Source organism: Coenobita brevimanus, chromosome 100, assembly GCF_032717465.1.
Source record: "Coenobita brevimanus isolate Jiangsu-jjx chromosome 100, ASM3271746v2, whole genome shotgun sequence".
Classification (NCBI taxonomy): domain Eukaryota; kingdom Metazoa; phylum Arthropoda; class Malacostraca; order Decapoda; family Coenobitidae; genus Coenobita; species Coenobita brevimanus.
The window spans coordinates 4575669-4603113 of record NC_137053.1 but is presented as its reverse complement, the minus strand read 5'-3'; the positions used below and the strand labels follow the sequence as shown (position 1 = coordinate 4603113).

Genomic DNA, 27445 nt, shown 5'->3' with positions numbered 1-27445 from the left:
CTCATGCCTCATCCCTTGTTATAACCTTAGATTAGAACGTTATATCTGACGCACAGGGATCAGTCAGGCCGGAGGTAAAAATGGCTCAATGGTCCTTTGGTTATCTGGAAAAATGCTTGGAACAAATTTGGCGGCGAAAAATCGACGGTGAACCGATCATATAACTTTGTTCAGGAACCGATTTGGGAGAGACGTACTTTCGGCAGATCAGTTATTACTACTACTACTTCTACTACTACTACTATTACTACTACTACTACTACTTCTACTATTACTACTACTACTACTACTAATACACTTTTTGCGTGGTATCATGTTGTCCGGTGATGAATTTTAACTAGAGGAGTGGCTTACACCGAGCAAGCAGCGACGGAAATCACTAGCAACTCTACTAATTGGTGAGGCACATAAGATTATTATTATTATTTTTTTATCACACCTCTTAACTCACCTTTCTTTCCCTCCTGTGATCCTTCTCTCTCTCACTTCTCTCTTTCCTCCCCATCTCGCCTTTTGATTTTCTTCGACTCTTTCACTCCCATCCACTTCTCTGACTTCAAATTCACGTCCATCCTAGAGAAAAAAAGTATATTCTTTTATAATATACACAGCTTCTTATCCCACACCACAGATGAATATTAATCAAACTCAGCCATAAACCTCGGGAGTGAGTAGTGAAATATTGAGAAACTGCCACGTTGAAACAGTGACCTCCTGGTGAAATTTTTGATTGCTACTTATACGATGTTAAACTGTCTGTTAATTTTCTTCATTTATGCCTGAGTGTTATTATATCTTTGGTGTTAGGAGGGGTTTAAACGTAAGTTATATAGGCAACACCGAAAATACAAGCTGTCAAAAAATGCATCTACACAACACAACGCAACATAACACGCACGCCAAACATCAAGCAACAACACAACATAACACAACACAACAAGGAGTGACCTTGAACCACTCCTCCAACACTACTGTTTGGCCCTCCTTCAACACCACACCCCTCTCTCTTCCCCTTCCCCTCCCCTCTTACCCCTCCCCTCCCCTCTTACCCCTCCCCTTCCTCTCCCCTCTTAAATCTCTCCCCCCATCCTTTCTTCTTTCCTTGTTACCCCACCGTCTACATTCCCCCCCTCTCTTTCCTTTCATTTTATTTTTTCTTTCCATCCCTCATCTTCCCTTACCCCCTTCTTCCCTCCTCCCTTCCCTTCTTCCCTCCTCCCTCCCTTTTCCCTCTCCCTCCCCTCTTCCCTTTCTGTCACCCTCTCTCTCCCTTCTTTCTTTTTTTATCTTTTTCCCTTACTACTCCTTTTCCCCTTTCCCTTCTTTCCTTTCTTTTTGCTTCTAATTTATCATCTCATTTCTTCTCTCCCCTCCCTCCCCACACTCCCCTCCCTCCCCACTCTCTCCTCTCTCGCCTCTCTGTCACCTTGCCGTCTACCCTTCCTTCTCTCCTTTCTTTCTCTGTCTCCCTCATCTCTGCTCATCGCTCCCCACCTCTCCCTCTTCCCACCTCCCTCTCTCATCTCTTCTTCTCTCCCGCCATCTCCTCCCTTTTTATCTCCTTGTCATCTACCTCCCCATTTCTCTCCTCCATCTACCCCTTCTTCCCATCCCTCTCCTCTCCTCCCATCTCGCTTTCATTAACCCCTTCTTAATTAAAATCCCCTGGAGGTACCCTAAGGAAAGTGAAAATTATACATCATCGTGGTGAAGGGGTTAATGCCACACTCATGTATAAATGTATAATATTATGAGCATTATTCTCTCCCTCCATCCCAGGTCAGGCTCCTCAACCCAAAGGCCTAGTTCAGACCAAGCCATTTTCTTTTCTTTTCTGTTCAGGGGAGACGATTTGAACTGGAGGGGAGAGATAAGGCGTTCACTAATGCCTGGAGGTAGTAAGAATAAACTAGATAATAAGAATTACAAGTGATGGGGTTAAGGTCACAATATTTTCAGTGTAGTTTTAAATGGGCACCCCTATACGTTGATTTTTAGGTTGGTGAGCCATATCTAAACGCTAGTTCGAGAAGTCTCCCCTAAACTGAAGAAAGACGCCTGGAGATTGTATGGATGTAGTAGGGATGTTACTGTTTTTAATAATCTTCCTTTCTTCCTTCATCCTAGACCGGTGAGCCAGTCTGAGGAGCGGGGAGATGGAAGGCAACGCGTACAGCACCGAGGTGATCCGCATGACGGAGCCAGAGCCATCCACAAGCTCAAAGGTCAGTAGTACTCCTCTCTTTAACCTGACCTTTTTACCCCTACTTGCCCTGCTGCTGGAGAGGGACGCCTTCATGTGGTGGCACCGATACAACTGCTTGGCTCACCTGTCTGGCAATACAAACGTCCCTCGGCTACTTCCCTATCCTCCAAAAGGAGGATGGTGGACTGCAGGAGAAGGCAACTTATGCCTGCAGTCCACCAGGTTCACGTTTCAGATTAATTTGAGGCTACTACTACTACTACTACTACTACTACTTTTTTTTTTTTTAAATCACCTCCATCCATTGGTGAATTATATTGTGAAGATCAAAACCAACCTTCCTAATACAGTTCACCATTTGGAGTTGTAATGTGAAGGTTAACACTAACCCTCATATACTACTACTACTGCTACTACTACTACTGCTACTACTACTACTACTATTATTACTACTACTACTACTACTTAACTTGGCTTAAAATTGATATCTCCATCTTCAGCACTGAGCATAGCAGGACATGAACACAAGAACATAGTGCTAATCACGAAGAAGCGCTCTAGGGAAACGATGTATAGCCTCATTACTTTCTGAATTCTATCCAGGAGCTCATCTCCATCTTGAATACTGAATTACAGGTCATTAACACAAGAACAGAGCACTAATCACGAAGAAGTGCTAGGGAAACGATGTATACGAGCAGCCTTAGTTCTGTCTTATTTTGCTATCGAACTACGTGAAAAGAGCTTGGAAGGACGAATAACTCCGCCAAGTTAAGATGAAAGAACTATAGACACGGGATGTGTCACGTTTGGTTGCGTTTACACTGGATCGGAAAGATGTGGATACACTCTCAGGACGAAACAATTTGACACTACAGACGATGGATATTGCAAACTTCCCGGTATTCTTACTTACTTCCTTACTATACTCTTTTTACTCTAACTTGACCCAAAATTGTCACCTCCCCATCTTGAATCCTGAGCTACAGCAGTACTCGTAAATCAACACCATAGAATACAATGCTAGTCCCGAAGAGCTGCCGTGGGAAGGATGTAGAGCCGTAGCATCGTCTTTTTCCGCCACTGAGCTACGTGAAATTGGCCACAAAAGGATGAAAATCTGGGCCAAGTTAAGATGAAAGGAGTATAGTGACATTTTCTATCCCATGCTGCCCGTTAATTTTGTTATTGTGTGTACAGTAGGCTATATACGTCCTCTCTTTCTATGGGCCTGTCCCAAATGAGTAGTGTGTGTGTGTGTGTGTGTGTGTATATACTATAGAGAGAGAGAGAGAGAGAGAGAGAGAGAGAGAGAGAGAGAGAGAGAGAGAGAGAACTAGAAGAAAATGAAAAGACGATCAAGTGTCAGAAAAATGATCTGCTTTGTGAAAGAACGCGAGGGTGATCCAAGGCAGGGCAGGGATCAGTCACATGATTTGGGTATTATTATCCAGAAGATCCACCAACATATCGGAAAATTACCCCGTTCTGTATGGAGACAACTCTAGTATGTATTCAGTATTGACGGTGGGTGTCATTGCCCAAGTGGTGACATGTGAAGGTGTGTGGCATACCTGAGGACTGCTGGGTCTTGGGAAACGAAGAAATATGGGATGGAGGAGGGGAGGGAAGTGATGCAAGTGTGATGGAGATTATATATATTATGGAGAGAGAGAGAGAGAGAGAGAGAGAGAGAGAGAGAGAGAGAGAGAGAGAGAGAGAGAGAGAGAGAACTGAGGGGTGGCGGCAACCGGGAAAGTGAAGACCTATTATGTACTCAAACTTTCAATACACCTCTAACGATGCCTACGTCACAACCCGCGTCTGATACGGGCCATGTACAATATATCTCACTACATCACTTCATATAAAAAATACAAACACACCCGTATATACAAATCTAGCACGACCACGAACGACAAAACTTAAATCTAGAATATCTCAAAGTAAAGTTAAGTCATGCCTGTGTAAACGAGAAGATGCGCGGGGTTAGGTAAGAGATTTAGGGGTAACTCTACTCCGAGTTGGACACAGATTTTCGACTAGGGAGAAGTGGGTGAGAAGGAGGCGCCATTAGTTGAGGCAGGGCAGTGGTACGAGAGTCACACAGCCACCGGCACGCAGTTTATATGTCTACTGGTATTTTGACGCGACATTTGGAAGTCCCTGCTCATTGGGTCTGGTGTCTGAGTTAGCTGTGAGCCGTATTTTGTTGTGTGAGGACTTGCTTTCGTGGCCTACTCAGATTTTCGGCGATGTGAAAACTGTGTGTGTTGTGGTTCTGTGTCGGCGTGAGGGGTATTGGTGAGCGGTGATCCTCTGAAGCAAATGGAGTGCGTGAACACTGACAGGGAAGAAAACAATAAGCAGCAGAGCAGAAAAGATGTTGAAAATTAAGAAGGCGTAAAACGTGGTGAAAGAAAAAAAGTAATCTGTAAGAACAGATAAGGCCCAATATACGTAAGAGAGGAAGCAAGACGGAACTGACACATTACTTCCAACGAGAAAGGTCGCTGAAGTCAGAGGGAAGGCGAAAAGAAAAAAAAATGTTATAATGTCACTGAAGCCAAAGTGAAGACAGGAAAAACAAAGGCTTACTATGTTTATTCACTGAAGAAAGTAAAATTAGGGAGGCTATTTCTTCGCTGAATACAGAGGAAAGACAGGGAAATAAAAACAAGTGGCTTTTTCGTCACTAAATCCAGAAGAAAGGAAAAAAAAGGCTACTTCCCAGCTGAAACCAAAGAGAAGACAAGAAAATATAAAAGGAAGATAATTCGTTACTGAAGTCAGAGGATAGACAGGAAAGTAGAGAGATTTTCTTAGTGAAGCCAGATGGTAGACAGGAAAGGACGAAAAAAGGGATAATTTCTTTCCTCTGAGCTCTGTTATCCTATCCTCGCCATGGACCCCAGCAGCAGCGACCGCCTTGTGTCTGATGGGGAAGCTGACACTGAGGATCTAGCACAGGGTGAGGCTAAACCTGCACAGCCATATTCAGGACCACAGTCACAACCAATGTCAGAACCTCAGCCTAAACCACAGACATTATCAGAATCACAACAACAGCCACAGCCATTATCTGCACCACAACCACAGCAAGAAGACTCCACGCAGGATGACACAGATCGACGTCATTCCGGGGATCACATCAAGTTCTCGCTCGGCACATCCACCCAGGAGCCAAAAGACGCCCCGCCCGCCGTCAACGTTGCGCGAAAACGAAGCTCAGTCCCCAGGAAATCAAGCCTCCGTTTCAAGTCGTTCCGGGAGTCACCTATGGGCGCAAACAGGGACCGTATGGGTAAGAGGGACTCACAGGCGACCACAGAGCCACTGCAGGGAGAAGAGCGGAAGGATTCGTCGGGCAGCGTATTATCTAACATGGACCGGCAGAAGAAAGGAAAGAGGAAGCCTTCTATCATGAGTCTCAGCGTGTCTCAGTGCTCGGATCCTCTCCTAGCTCGCCAGTACACCCAATTCGACGACTCCCCCATCAACTCGCCAAGGAAGAAGCGGGATTCGGTGGTCAGCTCTGGGTCTGTCCGAATGGGTCTGCTGAAGCCGTCGATCATGGCGGAGGGCGAAATGTTTTCGCGGTGCCAGCAGCAGAAGCAGTGGTACATGGCCATCCACGCCTCGCACCCCGACGAGGCCCTGCCCATGCTGGTGAAGCCTGTGCTCTTCGTGGACGAGGGCGGCAACATCACCAAAGAGGCGGTAAGGCATCAACCCGCACACAAAGCCCTTTCAACCTGATGACGTATTTTCCACTTTTATTCTTCCCTTTACCAAGCCATTTATGCAGCTTAGGAGAGTTCTTTTCACACTGATAAATTATACCTAATTCATTACCGCTTAATTTCTGTTGTTTTAGTGTGTTCATTTCCCTATTCCTATTATCAGGAAAAGTGTTTGTATTTTTTCTTTTTCATTTTAGACTTTTGTGCTTTAGCTGTAGTTGCATATTAGTCCCTCACCACACAAATCATCAGGTTTTTCACTGGGGTGGAGACACTGTATTTGCCTAGTTTCCTCCTTTCTTTCTTCCAGTCCTTTATTTCTTCACCAACTCGCTTCAAAGCTGGTACACTTCCTCCTTGGACAATACTCTCAGACATTTTTTAAAGTTTCTTATTTAGGCTGTATAAAGGGATTTATGGGGTCAAAGGTCAAAACACAAGAAAAAAAAAAAGATCCTGTGTTCTTGTATCTTTAATCATCATGCCATTAGCACAGAAGTATGTCAATGTACTGTAACTATGTGGAGACCATCTTGCACTCCCTTGGGAATGTTGGCAGTCTTTAATTTTACTAATAATCATTCTCCCAAGTCCTTACACAATATTCACACTGGGTAAGGGGATCCAGGGCAATTTAATTTATCTCTCAGTGGCATGTGGATGATGGTGATGTAAACAATAACACGTGGTTGACAGCGATGTAAACAGTGACACGTTGGAGATATTGATGAAAACAACAACACGTGAATGATATAATGTGACACGTGGTTGACAGCGATGTAAACAGTTTCACGTGGAAGATGGTGATGTAAACAACGACATGTGGATGAAGGTGTTGTAATGTGACAGGTGTTTGATAGTAATGTAAACAGTGGCGCGTGGAAGATAATAATAAAGATATCAGTGACACGTGGGTAAGTGTAATGTAAACAATAATCCGAGGGCGACTGTAATGCAAACAATGACACGTGGATGACGATATACAGTGGAATGTAGTGGACGATGATGATGTGAACAGAGGAACGTGGAGGGTTATCATGGCAATTATGTAAGCATTATTTTTGATGATGATGATGATGATGGTAATGATGATATTGTGGATCAATGACTTATAGATATTAACTAACATGAATAGATCCAAACGCGATAAAATAAAAAATAGCCAAAAAAAGAAGAAGAAGAAGAACTTAAGAGGCATAGAGAGTGAAAAGAGCATAAGGAAAACACTTTCTAATCACTTCAGAACGCGGGCTTCTTAAATTTTGCTGTAGTTAATATCAGGCTATTTCATTAATCGGGCCACCTCTTAGTGAAGGGCTAATGAAGGCTGTATCCTACCCCTCCAGTTCGTAAAGTCTATTGAAAGCTTAATAACATAAAAAAAAAAAAATCCCACTCCGTCCATGGATTACACACTCCGTCCCCTCGGAATAACAGCCTTTCAGCAGGAAAAACATGGCTTCATATCTTAACACATCATTACTTCAGCACTAAAACCCACCGTCCATACCGATGACACACTTAGACCGTCTCATTCAGGGCTAGTGTGATGGTATGTAGCGGGGGTGTTTTTCTGGCACGTCAATGGATGATATGGGAGATCTGAAAGCCAACCCCTTCAGTCTGGGGCTTTTTTCCCTCTCTCTTTCTTATTCTAGCTTCCCCCGGACGAGTATCTAGGGGGTTAGGAGGGAATTTTGAACTGGAGGGGTTAGATACACCCTTAATAAACCCTTTCAGTACGAGAGGCCTTTCCTAAGTTGAATAAAATAATCTGGAAGTAACGAAAGGATAAACCAAAAAAGGACATCACTCGGGTTCAGTGCTGGGAATTTCAAATCTCCGGACTATTACATGTCCAAGTGAGGGATCGATATTGCGTTCATTTAATCAGCAGTGCACCTCTTTACCCAGCATACAGCTTTTTCTTAGTTTCCCTATCATGTATTAACGCTGCATCATTTATAGATAACTTCAAACTCTACCTATGATATAATCTAACTTCTCTTCTAACTCTGACTTCTGACTCTACCTAACATAACTAACTTCTGCCTAACGTACTGAACTTCTACCCAACATATCTACTCTCTGATTCTACCTAACAAATCTGACGACTAATTCTATCTAACTTCTGGTTAATTGACTAACTTTAACTCTGACTTCTTCTAACTTTGCCGATTTTTATATCTAACTTTTGCGTCCTTACTCGACCGGCCAAACTCCATGCCAACCTCTCCAACCCCCCCCCTCCCCCTTCTCTTAGTTCTCCTCAACCCCTCCGGGTGACGTCATGGAAGAGAGAGAGAGAGAGAGAGAGAGAGAGAGAAACCGTTATATTTTCCCCTCGACCGTTATTATGTTTCCTCGAATTCATCTTACAATTATCTCTTTCTGTTTTCCATTTCTCTTTTCCTAGCATCTTCACTTCTCCCTCAACCCTCTCACAATCTCTCATAAACCCGTCCAAAGTCTTTTACAATCCTTCTACTTGGCGTCATCGTGAAGGAGTCTGTTGTATTACTCCCTCGTTTAAACTACTGCTTTTACAAAATTTCACTCTTTCCTAACTTCTTTTACTAGTCTTTGAAGCTCCTAACAACTTCTCCAAATTTTTCTCCTCTTCTAAGCTAATATTTTTCACTCTCTAAGTCCCGTTTCTACTGTCCTAACTCCTTTACTGGCCTCATAAGTTCCTAACAACGTCTCCAAGGCCCTCTAACTCTCTCTAAGCTCATCTAGGTGATGTTGCGATTGGAGACACAACTGTATTGTTTCCTCATCTAAGTTATTATTTCTCTCTCTCTCTCTCTCTCTCTCTCTCTCTCTCTCTCTCTCTCTCTCTCTCTCTCTACCTTCCTAACAGCCTCTCCAAAATACCTCCAACTCTCCCTAGTCCCTCTAGGTGACGTTATGAATCAAAGAAAAAATATATCCATCGTGTTCCTAACTCATCTTGGCTTGTCTCCTAACCTACCTTCCCTCCCAGCCTCTCCTTACTATAGGCCTACTACTTTTACCCTAACCTGACCTAAAGCTGCCATCTCTCTGTCCTGATATCTGAGGTGTAACAATATATTAACACTAGAATATGGTACTAGTCACGCAAAAATTCCTGTGGAAAGGATGTAGAGCCTCAGGAATATCTTTTTCTGCTATTGACCTATGTGAAAGAAGTCGCAATATAAAAAAAAAAATCTTGGTCAAGCTCGAGTTTTAAGAAAGTATAATAATCCCAAACAACTTCTCTAGAACTCCCCCAAACTCTCCACAGCCCTCCGAAAACCTCTCCAAACACGCCCCTAACTCTCCCTCACCCCCTACAAACCCCATCAAAACCTCTCTAACTCTGCACAACCCCTGAAAACCTCTCCACACCCAGTAGCTCTCCACAGCCTCGTAGAAACCCCTCCACAGTCCTCCTAACTCTCCACAAACCCCTGTAAACCTCCCCACACCTCTTCTAACTCTCACAACCACCTGAAAAAACTCTCCATGCACCCCTCTAACTCTCCCTAACTCCCGCAGGTGGCATCATGGGTGAAGGAGAACCTACTGCTGGTGATGACTATACTTGGTGTGGTCCTTGGAGTGGGTGCGGGGGCGTTGGCCAGGACGGTAGAGTATACGGCAGACACTGTGATGCTGGTGTCCTTCCCGGGAGAGATTATGATGAGGATGTTGAAGATGCTGATACTGCCGCTCATCATATCGTCCATCATTACGGGTGAGAGAGAGAGAGAGAGAGAGAGAGAGAGAGGGAGATGATAGATAGGTGGATGGATAGATCCTGCAGATACTTGATATAAATAGATATACAGATGATGTAAATACTTGATATAGATTGAGAGAGAGAGAGAGAGAGAGAGAGAGAGAGAGAGAGAAACATCACAGAAAGGTAAGAGGAGAGTGAAGAGGGAGTAAGAGTGTGAGGATGAATGAAGCTAACTCTTCTTTGTCTTAACTTACACCCCTATCGATCAGTGGGGGGGGGGTCAGAAGGGGGTAGGAACGAGAATGAAAAGAGTGGATGACGCGAGAGTAGAGTGAGGAGAGAGAGAGGGGAGAGTAGAGTGAGGGGAGAAAACAGAATGAGAGAGGAGAGGGGAGAGTAAAGTGAGGGAAGTGTGGTGCTATAAAAAGTGTAATAAAGGAGAGGACTTTACTTATTGATTAGATAGATAGATAGATAGATAGATTGTGTGTGTGTTTGTGTGTGTGTGTGTGTCATTAAGTAATTTCTCTGCTAAATAATGATTGCTGTGTTGATTATTGTCTCTTTTATTCATTAAGCTGTCTGTGGAATTACTGTCATTGTTAAGAAATTCAATGTAATCATGTTGGGCGTGTTGATGTGTTGATGATATTGATGTTTTTGATGGCTCTATGTTCTGTTTGTGATTTGTTAACATGAGGGAAAGTGTTACATTTTTTCCTCTCCAACCTTCTTTTTCCTCATAATTTCCCATCCTTTCTCCTACATCCTCCATCGACTTCACTCTCTCCCTCCTTTCCTCACCTTTTTCTCATCCTGTCTTTACATTCTCTCCATCCTTTCCTTCCCTTCATATGAACCCGCAATCTTCCCATTTCATCCCTTCCTTCTCGCTCTCCAACCTCTTCCCTGCTCCCCTATCCTTGCATGGCTCCCTAACCCCATTTTCCCTCGCTTCTCAACCTCTCCTTGGCTCCATAACCCTTCCTTGCCATCCATTCTTAACTCCTTCCTGGCTCCCCAACTCCTTTCCTGCTCCCAACCCCATTTTCCCCTTCGCCCTCAACCCCCTTCCCTTCACTGCTCAAATTCTCTTTACCTTTGCATCCAAACCCCTCACTTTATAACCTCTTATTTAATCTTTCTCTCCCGGTGCTCAATCCATTCTTCCCCCCCCCCAACCCTTTTTCCCGGCTATCTAACTCCTCCAACCATTTTCTGGTCTATAAATCCTCTTTCCTGGCTCTCCAACCCTTTCCTGGACCGCAACCCTTCCTCCAACTCATTCCTTGCCCCTCAACCCATACTTCAACCCTTTTTCCTGGCTCTCCAATCCCTCCTCCAACCCTGTCCTGGCCCGGAACCCCGCCTCCAACCCTGTCCTGGCCCACAACCCCTCCTCCAGGCGTGGCCCAGTTGGACGCCACTGCTTCGGGCCAAATGGGATCCCGCGCCTTGGGTTACTACTTCCTAACCACCATCTGCGCCGCCATGACTGGCATCCTGTGCGTAGTGTCCATCCACCCCGGGAGCCCCACACTGCTCAAGCATTCAGTGGAGCAGCCAGCCATACTCTCAGGCGGCAGCAAGATCACCACACTCGACGCGTTCCTCGACATCGTTAGGTACTGCTTAGCCTTGGATGGAAAGATGGACTGCGTTCGGTACCTCAGAGTTGGTAGACAGTAGTAATCGATTTTGAATGAAGGGATTGATTTTTCTTTTTTCATCGTTAGGTACTACTCGGCTCTGGATGGAAGGATGGATTGTTTTTTTTTTTTTTTTTTTCGTCAGGTAGTATTCGAATGTGTTTACAAAGGTGGAATGTGTTAGATTTTCTTTTTCGAACTCGTTACCCGAATGTGGATAGGAGGAAGCGTTGTTTTAGCTTTTCCTCTTCTGTCGTTACGTACTGATCTATTGTATATGAATGTGTGGATTGTATTTTTATGTATATATCGTTAGGTAATGCTCGGCTTAGGATGGCAATACAGATCGTTTCCTTCAGCATTGTCAAGTTACATCCGGTTAGCTGTGTATGCTGAGATAAGAATGGAAAGGGTGATTTGTGACTCAGTACTGCTAGGATGGATGGAAAGATGGTTGGATGGATTGTATTATCTATCCTCTCTCGATATTGATAGATACTTCTCAGCGCAGGATGGGAAAAATAATAGTACCGTTTTCGTTACAATAGGTGTACTGAGCTGAGGAACAGGATGGTAGATCGAATTACCCACTCTTTCTCCATACTTGTTAGCTACTGCTGAGCTTAGGATGGAAGGATGGATCATACCTGCTTTGTTAGGTTGCCTGGACTGAGGATGGAGAAGTGGACTGTTGTTAGCTGCTCTGTTTCCATTTCGTTAGGAACAAAGTTCTTTCCCCTCCCCCTCCCTCTCTCCCCTCTCCCTCTCCCTCCTCCCCCTCCCCCTTCCTCTCCCCTCTCCCTCCCTCCTTCCCCATGTAAACGTGGAGCTGCAGATTATTAGAGAGTAATCAGCTGGGGATGAAGAGATTAATTGTTTCAGGTACACCCATTAACTTACTGCAGGTGGATGAAGAGGGATAAAAAGAAGGAAAAAAAACTTTGCCCCGGAGTCAGACCGGCAGAAGAATCGAACTCAGGTTTTTTTCACTTGCGGACTGAACATGCTAACCAATGCACCGGCTCGACTAAGCTCAAGTTATTTAAAGACAGCTATTCCATGTTTTCAAATTCCTCAAACATTTCAGTAGAATTAGATTTCAGCGACGTCCCCCACGCATTCGAAAAAGTTGGCTGGTGTTTCTGTTTTAGAACAGAATTCAAAATAGCCCATGAAAACAATATCGTCCGTTCGTTTGATTTATAAAATACCACAATATCGCTTTTTTTCTCGTCCCCAATATTTTTTTCTGCAGTTATACATTCAATTCCGTGAGGCTAATTCCGTTTTCTATCACGTCACCAGTTTTCCTCCCCTCCACCTCCTCCCTCACTAAAGCTTTTTTCTTTTATTCTTGTGTTATTTATTGCTGCTAGGTGGTGTCCGGTGCTTTTATGATTGTCGTTGTAGTTATGTCGTTATTGCTGTCAGGCCATCTGTTGCTGAAGAAAAGTGATAGCAAGTATTATTTTGTGCTGCATTCTCTCTCTCTCTCTCTCTCTCTCTCTCTCTCTCTGTTTTCAGAATGCTTCGGTCAAAACTGTAATGAAAATATTTATATCCGTGCTTGTTTTTGTTTGCAATGTGATGTGTAGTGACGTATTTTTGTGATGCGCAGTTCAGTGTCGAAGTACAATCTACGGAAGTGTACTGTACGTGTGTAGTTCATGTAGAAACGGTTTATTATTTTGTACTGTTAATTCTGTAGTGTTTTGCATGGTAGGGTGTCTTGTGCAACAGAAGTAGCGTACTGTGCAGTCTCATGGTGCTTGTACTGTACTGTGTGAGAAAGGGCACAGTGCAAGATGGATATTGTGGGTTTTAAGAGATGACTGCAGGTGAGTAATGGGTAAAAATGTTTGCTTTCCATCACTACTACATCCACCTTCGCCACTATAATCATCACCATCACTGCACCACTACTGTACATTCCATCACCATCATCATCGCACCACGCATAGGACTCACGCCTGGGCGCTGGTTCGGCTGTCACCATTATCATTACCATCACCACCAACACTGACACAATCACCATCACCACCACCAATATCACTATCACCACCATCATTGCCAATATCACCATCACTACCACCATTACCAATATCACCATCACCACCACCATGGTCAATATCACCATCACCACCACCACTACCAATATCACCACGTAATCACCACCATCATGATCCACCACATTATTACACATCTATCTATTTATCTATAGACAGGCGCCAAAATCCCTCAAGGGATGTCCGTTATCTTTGAGTTGGTTGTTTTACGGGGAGTCACTAACCCTCCGCCAACCCACTTGTTGATACGTAGGGAACACATATGGGTTGGTTATATGGTTACCACCCAGCGCTGTAAATGATTTCATGGCTTATAGGAAACCATTAGGCTTGTCACTCAATGTTAAGCCACACGAAAAGGGAAGAAGAGTAATAAAAAGTGACAGGAAAGATGGGAGAAACAGGAAGAGAGAAGGGTTGGCACAGAAAAAGAAAGCCAAAGGTGAAGGAAACCATTAGACAGCACTACATGAAGTGAGGGGATGACGGTCACCACCACCTACCACGATACACCTACAAATATCATCACCACGTCACCACACGCAGGACTGTCATGTCTAACACAGGTTCGTCTCCGCAATCACCACTATCACCACCACCACATCACCACACACAGGACTGTCATGCCTGGACACGGGTTCGTCGGGCAAGATGGGTTCCCGCGCCCTCTGCTACTACTTCTCCACGACCATCATGGCGGCGTGTCTGGGCATCACCATGGTAACCAGTATCCACCCTGGCGACCCCTCCATCCTGGTGGGGGGCGCTCAGCCGGTCACTACGCAGGGGGATGAGCCGCAGATTCTCGACGCTTTGCTTGATATTATCCGGTAGTTTATCGATTCATTTATTATTATTATTATTATTATTATTATTATTATTATCTCGTACTTGTTTTGTTTCGTAGCAGCTGAATCTGTTTACCTGTTTGTGTCCCTCCATATTTCACGTTTTAATATATGATTCTCGACGCTTCGCTAGACATTATTCGGTAGTTAATTTTAGATTCATTTTCTTTGCCTTTTCGTAATAGTCTAGTTTCGTAGCTCCCAAATCTGTTCGGTTAATCCAATGTAATCTTTTTGTGTGTGTATTTCTCATTTCCTAGAACTTTGGAGATTTTTTATTTACTATTTTTTTTTTTTTTCTTCGTAGCCCTTAAATGTTCGTATCTGTTTCTTCGTGGTTCTTATCTGGTAATCTTTTGCTCTATAATACCCATATACTCAGTTTAATATTTGTTTTTGCCTGGCACCGTTGTACCTGCAGCTTTTCTTTTATTTATATCTTGTTTTATCGAAGATGTTCCGTGCAATTCTTGAGGCCCCCCCCCTCTTTTTTTTTTCCGTCATCAGGTTGTTCATGGAAGCTGATTCTTTTCTTTATTTTTATTTATTTATTTATTTTTTTAACAGGTGGATCCGTTTATTCGTTTGTTCTTGGTGCTTTTCTGGTGTCGTTCAACCATATAATTCTCAACGCTCTGCCTGACATTGTTTGGTAGTTACTCTTCTGTGTTCACTGGTTCTCGGACTGGTCTCGAAGTGTGTTCTCGCCTTCTCGTTTATTTCCTTGTTTTGTCACATACATTGGTCTCGTCAGAAACGTAAATATCTCCTCCGTTTTGCCCGGTGTTACTTTTTCGTGGCTCATGAGGGATTGTTAGTATACATGTTTGTGTTGGTAGTATACTTGTTTGTGTTGGTAGTATAATTGTTGGTAGTATACTTGTTTTTGTTGGTAGTATGCATATTTGTGTTTACAAGTAGCTGGGTGCAAGTACAATTACGGACATAAATATCGATCCTCATACCGATAAATAACGAGACGGTGAGCAATGACTTCGAAACTCTGGTGCGACCTAGGGAGTCCAACAAACATCTCAGAATATTACGTAAGAATTTCACTAACTTTGATCAAAAATAAGTAAATAAATAAATAAATAAATGGATCGACTTTAGTAATTCTCCGGCTGAGTGCAAGAAATAATGTCAAAGGAAAAAATATGTATATATTGAGTTTGGTCCTTAAAGAACCATGTCAAGTGCAGTATTTTTCAGTGGTAAGACTCTAAGAGGGCCAGTCTCCCTCCTCACTGGCAGAAGGATTAGTGCAGATTTTGATGGTCTAAGTGAAGCCACGTCGTCAGATCAAAGAGGAGTAAAACCTATTGCTACAGATTCTTTTTATTATAATTATTATTATTATTATTATTTTTGACATTGCCCGTTCTTCCACTCAGCCACAGAACTGTACACCTTTAGTCAATGTTTCTGTTACGCCAGCTCAAAACCATGTCGAAATCTAATTTAATTTTACCAAACTTAGCCATTTGATATTCAAGAGAGTTGGAATTTCATTTCATTGCCCCATTTACTTGTAGATTATGAGAGACGCTTGACGAGCAGCATTTTCCAGTTCCCATTTAGATGTAACATGCAGATCAGTTTATGTCCAATGGTTTATCGACAGTAGAAGGGAAAGTGTAATATATCTCACAGGCTTTCTTTTATTTTCCAGCTGAATGCAGAGAAAACATATATGATAATTTTAGCCAACAGTTTATATTAGCAAGATGTGCTCACGATTTAAGTTCAGTTATGCATGAGTATTTGAGGCATGATGTGTTGTTTGCATTGTCGAAGCTGATTTACCTGTGCATGATACTGTGCACATCATTATGCTGCCATCTCCTGCTGTATGTTAAATGAGCTAATATTAGTACAGTACAAATATGTGTTTACTATGTGTGAAATGATAGCTACTCGTACAGAACTATATAGAGGCACATGATTGAAAACGAACTGAAGTCAAAGCAGATACATAAAATTAGTGCATGCATTATCTTCACTATACATACATCATCCATATAAACCCCTTCACATTTACCTCACCGCCTCCCCTACCTTCCCACAAACACAGACATAAACACTTCATAAAGAAATATGTTAATACCCAACATTAAAACTTATGCCACTTCCCCTCCCACAGTATCATTCCCACTAATATAAGACTAAACCCTCTCCCATGGAAACAAACATCCGACATATAAACCCGCACCCATATAAACCCCCACCTAAACCCCGACATATATAAACCTCCACCTAAATCTCTGTACAAATAAACCCCCTCTCTAAACCCCACACATATAAACCCCACCTAAACCCCACACATATAAATCCCCACTTAAACTCCACACATATAAACCGCCACATAAACCCCACACATATAAACCCCCGCCTAAACCCCACACATATAAACACCCGCCTAAACCCCACACATATAAACACCCGCCTAAACCCCACACATATAAACACCCACCTAAACCCCACACATAGACTCCCACCTAAACCCCACACATATAAACATCCACCTAAACCCCACACAGATAACTCCCCACATATCCTCCCACATACTCCCCCAGTAACTCCCCTTCTTCTCCCTAGAAATATGTTCCCTGATAACCTCGTGATGGCCAGCTTCTCGTCCACCAAGACAGTCTATAAGAAGGTGAGTAAGAGCCTCAATGCTGCAGGTAGGATGAATGAATGAATGGACAAAGGCATGGGTAAACGAAGACACGGGGATAAATGAGAGTGCGTGAGCGAGTGAGTGAGGGAGTTGAGTGGGTGCTTGAGTGAGTGACTGATTGACTGACAATGAATGAATGAATGAATGAATGAACAGATGCATGAGTGAATGAAGGTGGCTGACTAACTGAATGAATGAATTAATTAATGAGTTAATGGACAGATGCGTGGGTGAATGAAGGCATGAGGATAAATTACTGACTGACTGACTGACTGATTGAATGAATGAATGAAAGAATGGAATGAATGAATGAAAGCATGGGGAAGACAGATTGAATGTATAGGAATGAAATGAATGAAGTTGTAAGAATGACTGACTGACTGACTGACTGAATGAATGAATGAAAGGAGATAAATGAATGAATGAAGATATAAGAATGAATGAGCGAATGAATGAATGAGTGACAATAGATGTTAATGAATGATAATGAATAAATGAACGAATTAGGGAGGAATGAACGAAAATGAATGAACCCCGAACTAAATGAATGACAGAATGAATGAATGAAAGAAGGAACAGCAGACTGCATAAGATTGTAATTAATTCTCGCGCCATTTTTAAATATTTTACAGGGAAATTAAAAAAGAAATATTGAGTTAATGAAAGGACAGTATTTTTTACATCAATAGCAATTAGTAGTCCAAGGTGTTTTTATCAATTTCGTGAAGCATTTTAAAAACTCTTTCGATATTAACCTTCTCCTTTGATTACCTAAACACACACACACACACACACACACACACACACACACACACACACACACACACACACACACACACACACACACACACACACACACACACACACACACACTTCCTATCTGTCTGTTTACATGTCAGTGTGTGTACCTACGTTCTTAAGCACCTATTTATCTACCTATCTACCTGTTTATCTATGCACCGATGTTTGTCTGCTTGTCTGTGCATCTGTATATCCCACATATCTGTCTCAGGTTCGCCCCTCCCTCCCCCGCACGAACGAGACAGTCGACGCGGTGAACGATACGCTTCGAAGCTTCATCAACGAGACCCTCAACGCCACGGCCGCCTCGCAGGACAAGTATGAACGCTCCCTCACCAGCTCAGAGGGAACCAACGTGATGGGTAAGAGGACCAAATGGCTTATCTAGGATTTTTATGACGGGGGTGACAAAGGGGAGGCCAAATCCACTTAAGAGGTGCCCCAGGGAGAATTATTGAAGGTGATTTGGAGGTGCCCTTCTGGAAATTTGGGATGGACAGGCATATTTCAGGGGTGGTAAATTTTGGCCGTCTAATGGTAAGGATAACTCTGCTCCAGCTACACAAGTAATAATGAGTCCTGGGAGCCTGAGAGTGTTTACCTGTTCAGAGTAGGTAAAGGTGCTGGATACAGGTAGATACTAACCAAATTAGCGCCATGATATCTACCTGTAGTTTTATTATATTATTCGTACCGCCAGATCCCCCTTTTTTTTCTTCATTTTTGTTCTTCGTAATGCTCTGACGTTGGAGAAAGCCATGTGAAGACGCTGGATTGACACGAGAGTTAACAAGATAAGAACAGGTTACATTTTGAGCCGTGTGGAGAGAGTGGAGAATGAGAGGCTGACTAGGAGAGTGTCTATTAGTGAGGTGGAACAGGAGAAGTGGGGGATGGGCCACGCAACTGAAACTGAATTAGTGTGTGACCTATTGTTCTCTATTTTTACACCCTCTCTTTTCTTGGTTCTGGATCCTACCTAACCCCATCCTTAGGAGAGAAAATAGGAGCTCAGGATGATGCTGTTAGTAGTGATGATGATGATGTTGATGATACATTGATTGTATTAATGATGATGACGAAGGCAGTATTGATTATGATGATGATGATGATGATAGTTATGATAATGGTGACGAGTGTGTTGATAATGATGAAGAAAATGATGTTTATGAAAATAATAACTACACACTACTGTAAATGTCCATCACAACTTAATATATATGACTCTTACAATGCAATTTTGCATTCTAGGGCCCATGAGAACCACTTCCTGTCTTTCCCTCTTTGGTAACTCTATAATTGTAATTTTAACTTTTAGGAGCCAAGAGATTCTCCCCCCCCCCTCTCTCTCTCTCTCTCTATCTCTCTCTCACACACACACACTCACTCTACCATTTTTCCAGGCATGATCGTGTTCTGCGTGGCCTTCGGGTCCTTGATTGGTCGAATGCCTCAGGGGAAACTCATGGTCGACTTTTTCATCATCCTCAACGACGTGGTTATGAAGATGGTCGAGATTATTATGTGGTGAGTGTGGTTAGGAATGTGTTGGTGTGGATAGGAATGTGGTGGTTTGGATAGGGATGTGGTGGTGTGGTGTATGTGGTGGTGTGGTGAATGTGGTAGTGTTGGAATGTGGTGAGTTTGGTTTTGTGGTTAGAAGTTCATTCGTACTTGGCCTAAAATTACCATCTCTCCTTGAATGCCGAGCTGTAAAGAGAGTAACACCATGATGTCAGTCACGAAGAAGTGATGGTTAGGATATAGGGCCGTCCTACTCTGCCACTGTGCTATAACGAAGAGATTAGCATTAGAATATGATGCTAGTCACGAAGAAGTACTATGGTAAGGATGTAGGACTAGTGTCGTGGTAATTTCTTATCTGCCATTGATGTATGAGAAACGTGCGCAAAATTACGAAAATATTTTCAAATTTTGAGTGAGTGAAAAATAATGCATATCACGTAACTAAAGTCAGTGGCGGATCCAAGGGGGGCGGGGTCCGGATTCCCCTCCCATCTCCTGGGCTGTGATCATTATTTTATGTGACAGGAGGCTTCGTTGCGCCTCTTCCTTATCGATTTAGTTTGTTTATTGCGCCTTAGGATTCTCTTGTGTGTTATTTATGTCGTATTAATATCTCCATAATCTGCATCAGTAACATACAGGAGGACACTAATGCATAATGAACACAATAAATAGCTGAGCGAAATGTGTGACGAAATCTTCCAAAGCTACATAGAATACTGTCATATGTCATTGCTTATTCCAGACTGCCAGAAAAATACATTGTTTTTGATGGTACAGATAGTCATTATAACCCCCAGTAACAATGCAAAACTTACTGAGAGCGAGAGAGAGAGAGAGAGAGAGAGAGAGAGCCAGTCTCGTATGACCCATCTCGAGGTGTAGGGACCCGAGGCAAGGCTAACGTAGTCCAGTAAATTTTAAGGGTAGTGGCCAGCCTACTTCCCTTAGTGGCATTACATCATCGAGAAGCTTCCATTCACCTCTTGGGGGATCGAACCTATGATCGTCAATCCAATCAGGGCGCTCTAACTACTAAATCCACCTTTTCTTATATGCAGGATCGGACCCTGTAAGCATAATTAGTAACTTTTCTCATAGTTCTTTAACAGCAAAATAGATAAGGATCCCCTGAACATCTCCATTTTCTCTAATCCACTCTCGCAACTTACATTTTCTTCCAAGACCTTGACTGTTTGATTTAAGGCATACTTTAGGAAACCGCGCAAATTAATAAAAATAATAATAATAATAATAATAATAAATCCTATCCGCCACACACAAGGGCGTATATAGGATGATAGGAGGAAGGTATGGAAGGGAGGGGAAGGGAGGTGTTGGAAAAAGAAACTGAAAAATGTTAGTCTCCCTCTTCTAAAAATATTATGATCCTGTGGGAACCCTCTTGAAAGTTGTGTTAATATTTGGAATGTTCAGGTATAGAGTATTTATTAGTTATGTGATATTTACTGAAGGGAAGGAAAGAGTTGGGGGGGGGGTTCGAGAGAGAGAGAGAGAGAGAGAGGAAATCGATACGCCTCTGACAACTAGGCCATGGATTACTCTCTTTTTAAACTGAGAGTAGTTATATTTTTTCTTTAGGTAACTTGTGATGTGTGTTTCTGTGTCGAAACATACTTAGGCCTCTAATTATATCCTCTCTCATTCCTCAGTCCACCTACGCCATACAGTTACTTTATTTTACCCTCCTTCCTCTCATCCCTCTCTATTACCCCCCTTTACTACTGTCTGTTGTGTGCATCATCATCATCATCATCATCATCATCGCTCCCCTACCCTTCTCCTCGTTCATTCCTCCTTCCATCTTCATTTATCATATCTACGTGTATATTCACCTGTTTTATACAGTCATCCACCTGTATATTCACCTGTTCTATACAATCCCTCTAGACAGATAGATAGACATGTATAGACAGATTGACAGACATACAGATAAACAGATAGACAGTCACTTTCTTCTCTAACTCTGCCTCACCACGCACCCACCCCTGCAGGTACTCCCCCTTCGGCATCATGAGTCTCGTGATAGGGCAGATCATGAGCATCGAGGACCTGAGGGAGACGGCACAGATGCTGGGCCTCTACATGCTGACGGTGATCGCTGGCCTCTTCATCCACGCCGTCGTCACCCTCCCCATCATGTACTTTATGGTCACCCGCAAGAACCCAGCCTTGTTCTTCAAGGGCATGATTCAGGCCTGGATTACTGCACTGGGTACCGGATCCAGGTGAGGTGATGGGGTCAGGTGAGTGTCAGGTGTGTGGAAGTGAGATGTTAGGTGGGTGTCAGGTGTGTGGAAGTGAGGTGATAGGTGGGTGTAGGTGTGTGGAAGTGGGGTGTGAGGTTTGGTGGGTGCAGGTGTGTGGAAGCGAGGTGGTGGGGTTAGGTGGGTGCAGGTGTGCGGAAGTGAAGTGTTAGGTGGGTTGTGATTGGTTTTGGTGGGATGGATATATGGAGAGGATGAATGAAGAATGGATGGTGAAGGTGTAATTGTAACTTTGAAGATGGAAGAAAGCATGGTAGATGAAGGCTTTTTGGATATGGTAAATGAATACGTGGGAAAGAGAGACATGGAAATTGAAGAGGATAGGGAACTGACGGGCGATAGGCTTGGCTGGATGAGTTATGTACGGAGACGCACATTTGACACATTTTCTTCTTTTAAACTTGACAGCGGATTGACACACACTGACATATTTGAGCCTCATCTGTAAAAATAAATCATATGTAGAGATAATTAGGCCTGAGATGGAGCCAGGATTCCTAGAGCTTGAAGGACGTGTGGATGACTGTATGGCCCATTTTATTGAGCTTCTTGTTGGCATTTTTCCGATTTTGTACTTTTTCTTTGTTCGTAGACGCTATCTCACTCCATCCTTAGGTGAGTCTAGGAGTCAGGATAATGATGAATGATGATCCCTCTTTTCTCCTCTCCTTTCCCCTTCTCCTTCCCTTTCCATTTACACTCCTCTCTTCTTTCATCTCTCCATCATTTACCCCTCTCCCTCCTTCCCTCTCATACTGACAACCCCTCCTCTCCCCTCACCCCACTGTACTGACAACCTCTCCTCTCCCCTCTCCCCCCTGTACTGACAACCCCTCCTCTCCCCTCCATACTGACAACCCCTCCTCTCCCCCTAAACTGACAACCCCTCTTCTCCCCTCTCCCCCCTAGCTCTGCCACCCTACCCATCACGTGACAACCCCTCCTCTCCCCTCTTCCCCTATACTGACAACCCCTCCTCTCCCCTCTTCCCCTATACTGACAACCCCTCCTCTCCCCTCTTCCCCTATACTGACAACCCCTCCTCTCCCCTCTTCCCCTATACTGACAACCCCTCCTCTCCCCTCTTCCCCTATACTGACAACCCCTCCTCTCCCCTCCATACTGACAACCCCTCCTCTCCGCTCTCCTCCTATATTGACAACCCCTCCTCTCCCCTCCCCCCCTACCTCTGCCACCGTACCCATCACGTGACAATCCGTCCTCTCCCTTCTACCCCCCAGCTCTGCCACCCTGCCCATCACCTTCCGTTGCCTGGAGGAGAATAACAAAATCGACAAGAGGGTGACTCGCTTCGTCCTCCCCGTCGGCGCCACAATCAATATGGACGGTACGGCGCTCTACGAAGCTGTCGGCTCCATTTTCATTGCCCAGATGTACGGAATCCACCTCGGCCCCGGAGAGCTCGTCACGGTGAGGTAGGTGGATAGGAAGGTGGATAGATGAGGGATTGTATTCTTATCGGTTAAGGAAGCTCCCTAACACCTCTTCCTTAGCGACTTATTTTTGGATGTGGCTGGTTAGTGTCCTTTCGAACGTTATTTAGGCACAGCATGGCGATATTTGATGAATTTGTGTAACACGGAAGAGGACAGTAAGGTGTAATATTAAAAAAAAATCGCTCAGGAGGAGGTGTTAGGGAGCTTCCTCAGCCGACGAGAATAAGGGCCAAGGTGTTCCTGTTTCTGTTCTCCTTTTATCTCTATCTTTGTTCATGTTCTCCTGTTATTATCTTTACCCATGTTCTTGTTCTCCTGTTATCTGTTCTTTTATCCTTGCATACCCATGTTGTTCTTGTTCTTTTACTATTTCTGTTCTTCTTGTTTTATCCTGTTACACCCCTTTTTCTTGCTGTCCTTTTGTCTCTTATTTCTTGTTCTTGTTCCTGTTCTTCCGTTATCTTTTTCCTTGACTTTGTTCTTCTGTTATCTCTGCTGAAATGGCTCCTGTCTCTCGCTCTTCTTCCTGTTCTCCTCTTATCTCTATCCTTGTTCTTGTTCTGTTATCATGTTCTCCTGATATCGTTGTTCTTGTTCTCCTGTTATCCCTTTTCCAGCTCTGTTCTTTTTCCCCCGTTAATCCATTTTCTTGTTCTCCCTTGTCTCATGATCTCTGTGCCTTTGTTCTCCTGTTATCCATTTCACTGTTCTCCAGATGTGTTCTTGTTCTCGTTCCCTAGTTATTTCATGTTATGTGTTCTAGTTCTTCTTCCACTGTTATCTCTCCTGTTCTCCTGTTCTATCTACCCTGTTGTTCTCTCGTTACCCCCTTTCCTGTTTCCTTGTTCTTGTTCCCTTATTATCTTTGTCCTTGTTCTCCTGTTAGCCATTTTACTGTTCTCCTGATGTGTTCTTGTTCTTCTTCCCCTGTTATCCCTGTTCACGTTCTCCATATGTTTTCTTGTTTCCTTCTTATCTTGTGTTCTGTGTTCTTCCCTTGTTCTGTTATTTCTAGCCTTGTTCTTGTCCCTTGTTCTCCTGTTATGTTATTTCTATCTTTGTTCTTCCTCCCTTGTTCTCCTGTTACCTCTATCCTTGTCCTCATTGTATCCAGTTTATTGTTCTCCTCATGTGTGTTCTTGTTCTCCTGTTATCCATGTTCTCCTGATGTGTTCTTGTTCTCCAGCCTGACATCCACCCTGGCCAGCATCGGAGCGGCCAGCATCCCCAGCGCAGGGCTAGTCACGATGCTGCTGGTGCTGACTGCGATAGGCCTCCCCACAGAACACGCCTCCCTCATCTTCGCCGTCGACTGGATCCTGTGAGTGTTTTTTTTTCCTTTTCTTTTCTTTTTCTGTTGTTTTTATGGTGCTGTGTTTTTTCCTATGCTTTTTCTGTGTTTGGTTTTTGTGGCGCTGTGTTTTTTCCATCTGTTTTTTTCTTTCTTTTGCTGTTTCCCTTCCCCCCTTTTTTTTGTCTCACGGAACTCGCCTCCCTCATCTTCGCCGTTGACTGGTAGGTGATTTTTTGGGGTGATTTTCTGTGTGTGTGTGTGTGTGTGTGTGTGTGTGTGTGTGTGTGTGTGTGTGTGTGTGTGTGTGTGTGTATGATGCGTGAGTCTTTGTTGATGTATGAACTGGATCCTGTGAATTCTTTGATTTGTGAGTCTTTCTTCTTGTGTATTGTTTTGTTGATGTGTGAATCAATGTGAGTTTGTTACTCTGTCGCTGCGTGAGTCTGTGCTCCCCTATTGCTGTGCTCTCTCTCTCTCTCTCTCTCTCTCTCTCTCTCTCTCTCTCTCTCTCTCTCTCTCTCTCTCTTTACGGTACTGTGTGTTGTTTTACTCGTAGACTGGATACTGAGAGTCTTCATGTATGTTTTTCTCTTCGTTTTTTATATGTTTTTGTGTGTGTTTATGCTTCTTTGTGTACATATTTAGCCCGAAAAGGGACCCAGTGAATCTTGTTTGCTGTGTATTGCTGTGTGCTGCTGTTTTGTATTGCTGTTTCATATATTAGCCGTAAACTGAATTTTTGTGAGTGTGCTAATGTGCGTTGACTTGGCTTTTGTGTTGCTGTGTGTTTTTATTTGCTTTGGATGATGTGAGTCTACGTGTATGTTGTTTTGTTGTCGTGTGTTGTTGTGTGTTGCTGTGTGTGTTGCCTGTCGTTTGAAGCTGCTGTGTTGTATCTTAACTGTAGTCTGGATTTTGTGAGTCAGTTCTGCTTTGTTGTAGTGCTCCCTTCACATAACTCTACACGGAGTGACAAGAAAATGGTTTCTTGTAGCCCAGGAAACCATTTAGTACGCTGGGTGGTAACCATATAACCAAATAGATACCTGGTGGTCTAGTGGGTTAGGGCGCTTCTCCTGGATGTGGCCCATAAGTGATTACGTCCTTTCCATAGCACTTCTTCGTGACTAGTATCATATTCTAGCGTTAGTTTATTGCTAAAACTCAGCATTCAAGATAGAGAGATGTCAGTATTAAGCCAAGTTTGAGCGAAAAGGGTATAGCATATTATGTCTTGTTGATGATGAACTGTATACAGTATAGTGGTTGTGTTATTGCCAAAATTATTTATTTAGTTATTTATTTATTTAAATTACTGCACCTTTATTGTTAGTTCAATTGCATTATTGTTTATGCATCATGCATGTAGTAACTTAAATGTACTGAAGATATTTTGTAGCTTTTGTTATAGTTATTAGAAGTTACTGTATGATGACTGAGCAGCATGATACACTCTACTGTATTTTCCATTGGGTCATGAGATTGTACGTTATTTGTTGATGATACTTTCCATAATATTGTCGTACTATTATTATTTTAGATTTTGATAAAGTTATAAGGAGTTATGGTGAGAGAATAGCTTGATACTCTCTGCTCTCCATAGCGTCATAAGAAAGTATGTTATTAATATTTAGTTCTTATAGGCTGTTTTGTTGTTCATTTTGATAATATTTTTCTAGATTTTGATAGTTATGATGCAGTTACAACGAGTGAAAAATTGATACACTGTACTCTCCCCAGGGACGTGGGGCTGCATGGTGTTTATTCTTGGTTTAATTTTACGTTTTCTTTTGCTTCGTCGTGCTATTTTATACTACTACCCTGGTTTATTGCGCTGTGTTTTGTTGTGGTATTTTACGTTCGAATTCTTTGTATTGTGTTGCGTTGCCGTGTTCTGCTTTACACCCGAAAATGCACCGATTTGTTCCACTCGTTTATTTTGATTATTTGGTTGCGTTGTGTAAACAGTCTGCATATTCTTAGTGTTTCCGTTATGATTACGTTACGACGTGCCACTTAGTTTAATGTTTGAATGAGTTCCGTCGAATTTTGTTACGTAGTTTGACGTTAGAATAAGTTGCATCGAATTGTGTTACGTGGTTTGACGTTAGAATGAGCTGCATCGATTTTTATTACGTAGTTTGACGTTACAATGAGTTGCATCAAATTTTGTTACGTAGTTTGACGTTAAAATAAGTTGCATCGATAGTGCTACCTAGTTTGACGGTAGAATAAGTTACATCAAATTTTGCTACGTAACGTGATACCCTCGATCGTCCCACCTTCTCAGGGACCGCGTGAGGACCTCCATCAACGTGCTGGGTGATGCCTTCGGTGCGGGAATAGTGATGCACCTGTGTCGGGAGGAGCTGGAGAGGATGGGACCCGCTCAGCCCTCCATAGAGATGCTGGACAGGGTGGAGTCTGGCCTCATCCCCACACACACGCCCCTCGCAGCCTCCCCACAGCCCACCCCAGTCTCCCCAACCCCAGCCGCACCCAAGGACATGATGCCGCTGACGGAGAAGGGGAATGGACAGCTGAATTGGGGAGGAAACCAGGATAAGAGTCCCAATTCGGAGACGCAGATATAACTTTGCGAAAATGAACACACAGATATAAATTATTCACGAAATCGGAGGCCCAGATACAGTATAACCAAGGTTGCGGAATCAGAGACGCAGATATCACGAAATAAGACACGTAAATATAAGAATGTTGGCGAAATTTGGGACGTAAATATAAGTATGTTCTTGAAATCAGAGACGGAAATGTAACTTTGGTAGTGATTTGAAGGGCACATATACAGAGCTTTTGAAATGCGTAGGAACACATCATATATGTGTTTGAATATATATATATATATATATATATATATATATATATATATATATATATATATATATATATATATATATATATATTATATTATGTTATTTATATCATACCATATATAATATATATATTTTTTTATTTATATTATATATATTATGTATATATTATACAGTATACATTATATATATTATTCATGTATATGTCTTTGATCAGCCTGTAGGATTTTCATGCCCTGTGGGAACGAAAAAGCCTTCATTCGGAGCATTAAAGAACGTTAGTGATTTCAAGGCGAATTCTACAGATATTTAGAGCGTCAAGGAAGTTATATTATGTTTA

The 27445-nt window shown here is 42.9% G+C and overlaps 1 protein-coding gene across 1 annotated transcript; it reads left to right on the top strand.

Annotated features, from left to right (window-relative positions):
* The first annotated feature begins 2126 nt into the window (after positions 1 to 2126).
* LOC145414516 (excitatory amino acid transporter-like) lies at positions 2127 to 27050 on the top strand. Its single transcript, XM_080284038.1, has 10 exons — positions 2127 to 2225; positions 9475 to 9673; positions 11067 to 11286; positions 16823 to 16886; positions 17920 to 18070; positions 19112 to 19235; positions 21251 to 21484; positions 22765 to 22959; positions 24167 to 24301; positions 26565 to 27050. Exons 1-10 carry the CDS (start codon positions 2157 to 2159, stop codon positions 26866 to 26868), a joined length of 1695 nt encoding a protein of 564 aa, XP_080140164.1. The 5' UTR covers positions 2127 to 2156; the 3' UTR covers positions 26869 to 27050.
* The last annotated feature ends 395 nt before the right edge of the window (positions 27051 to 27445 follow it).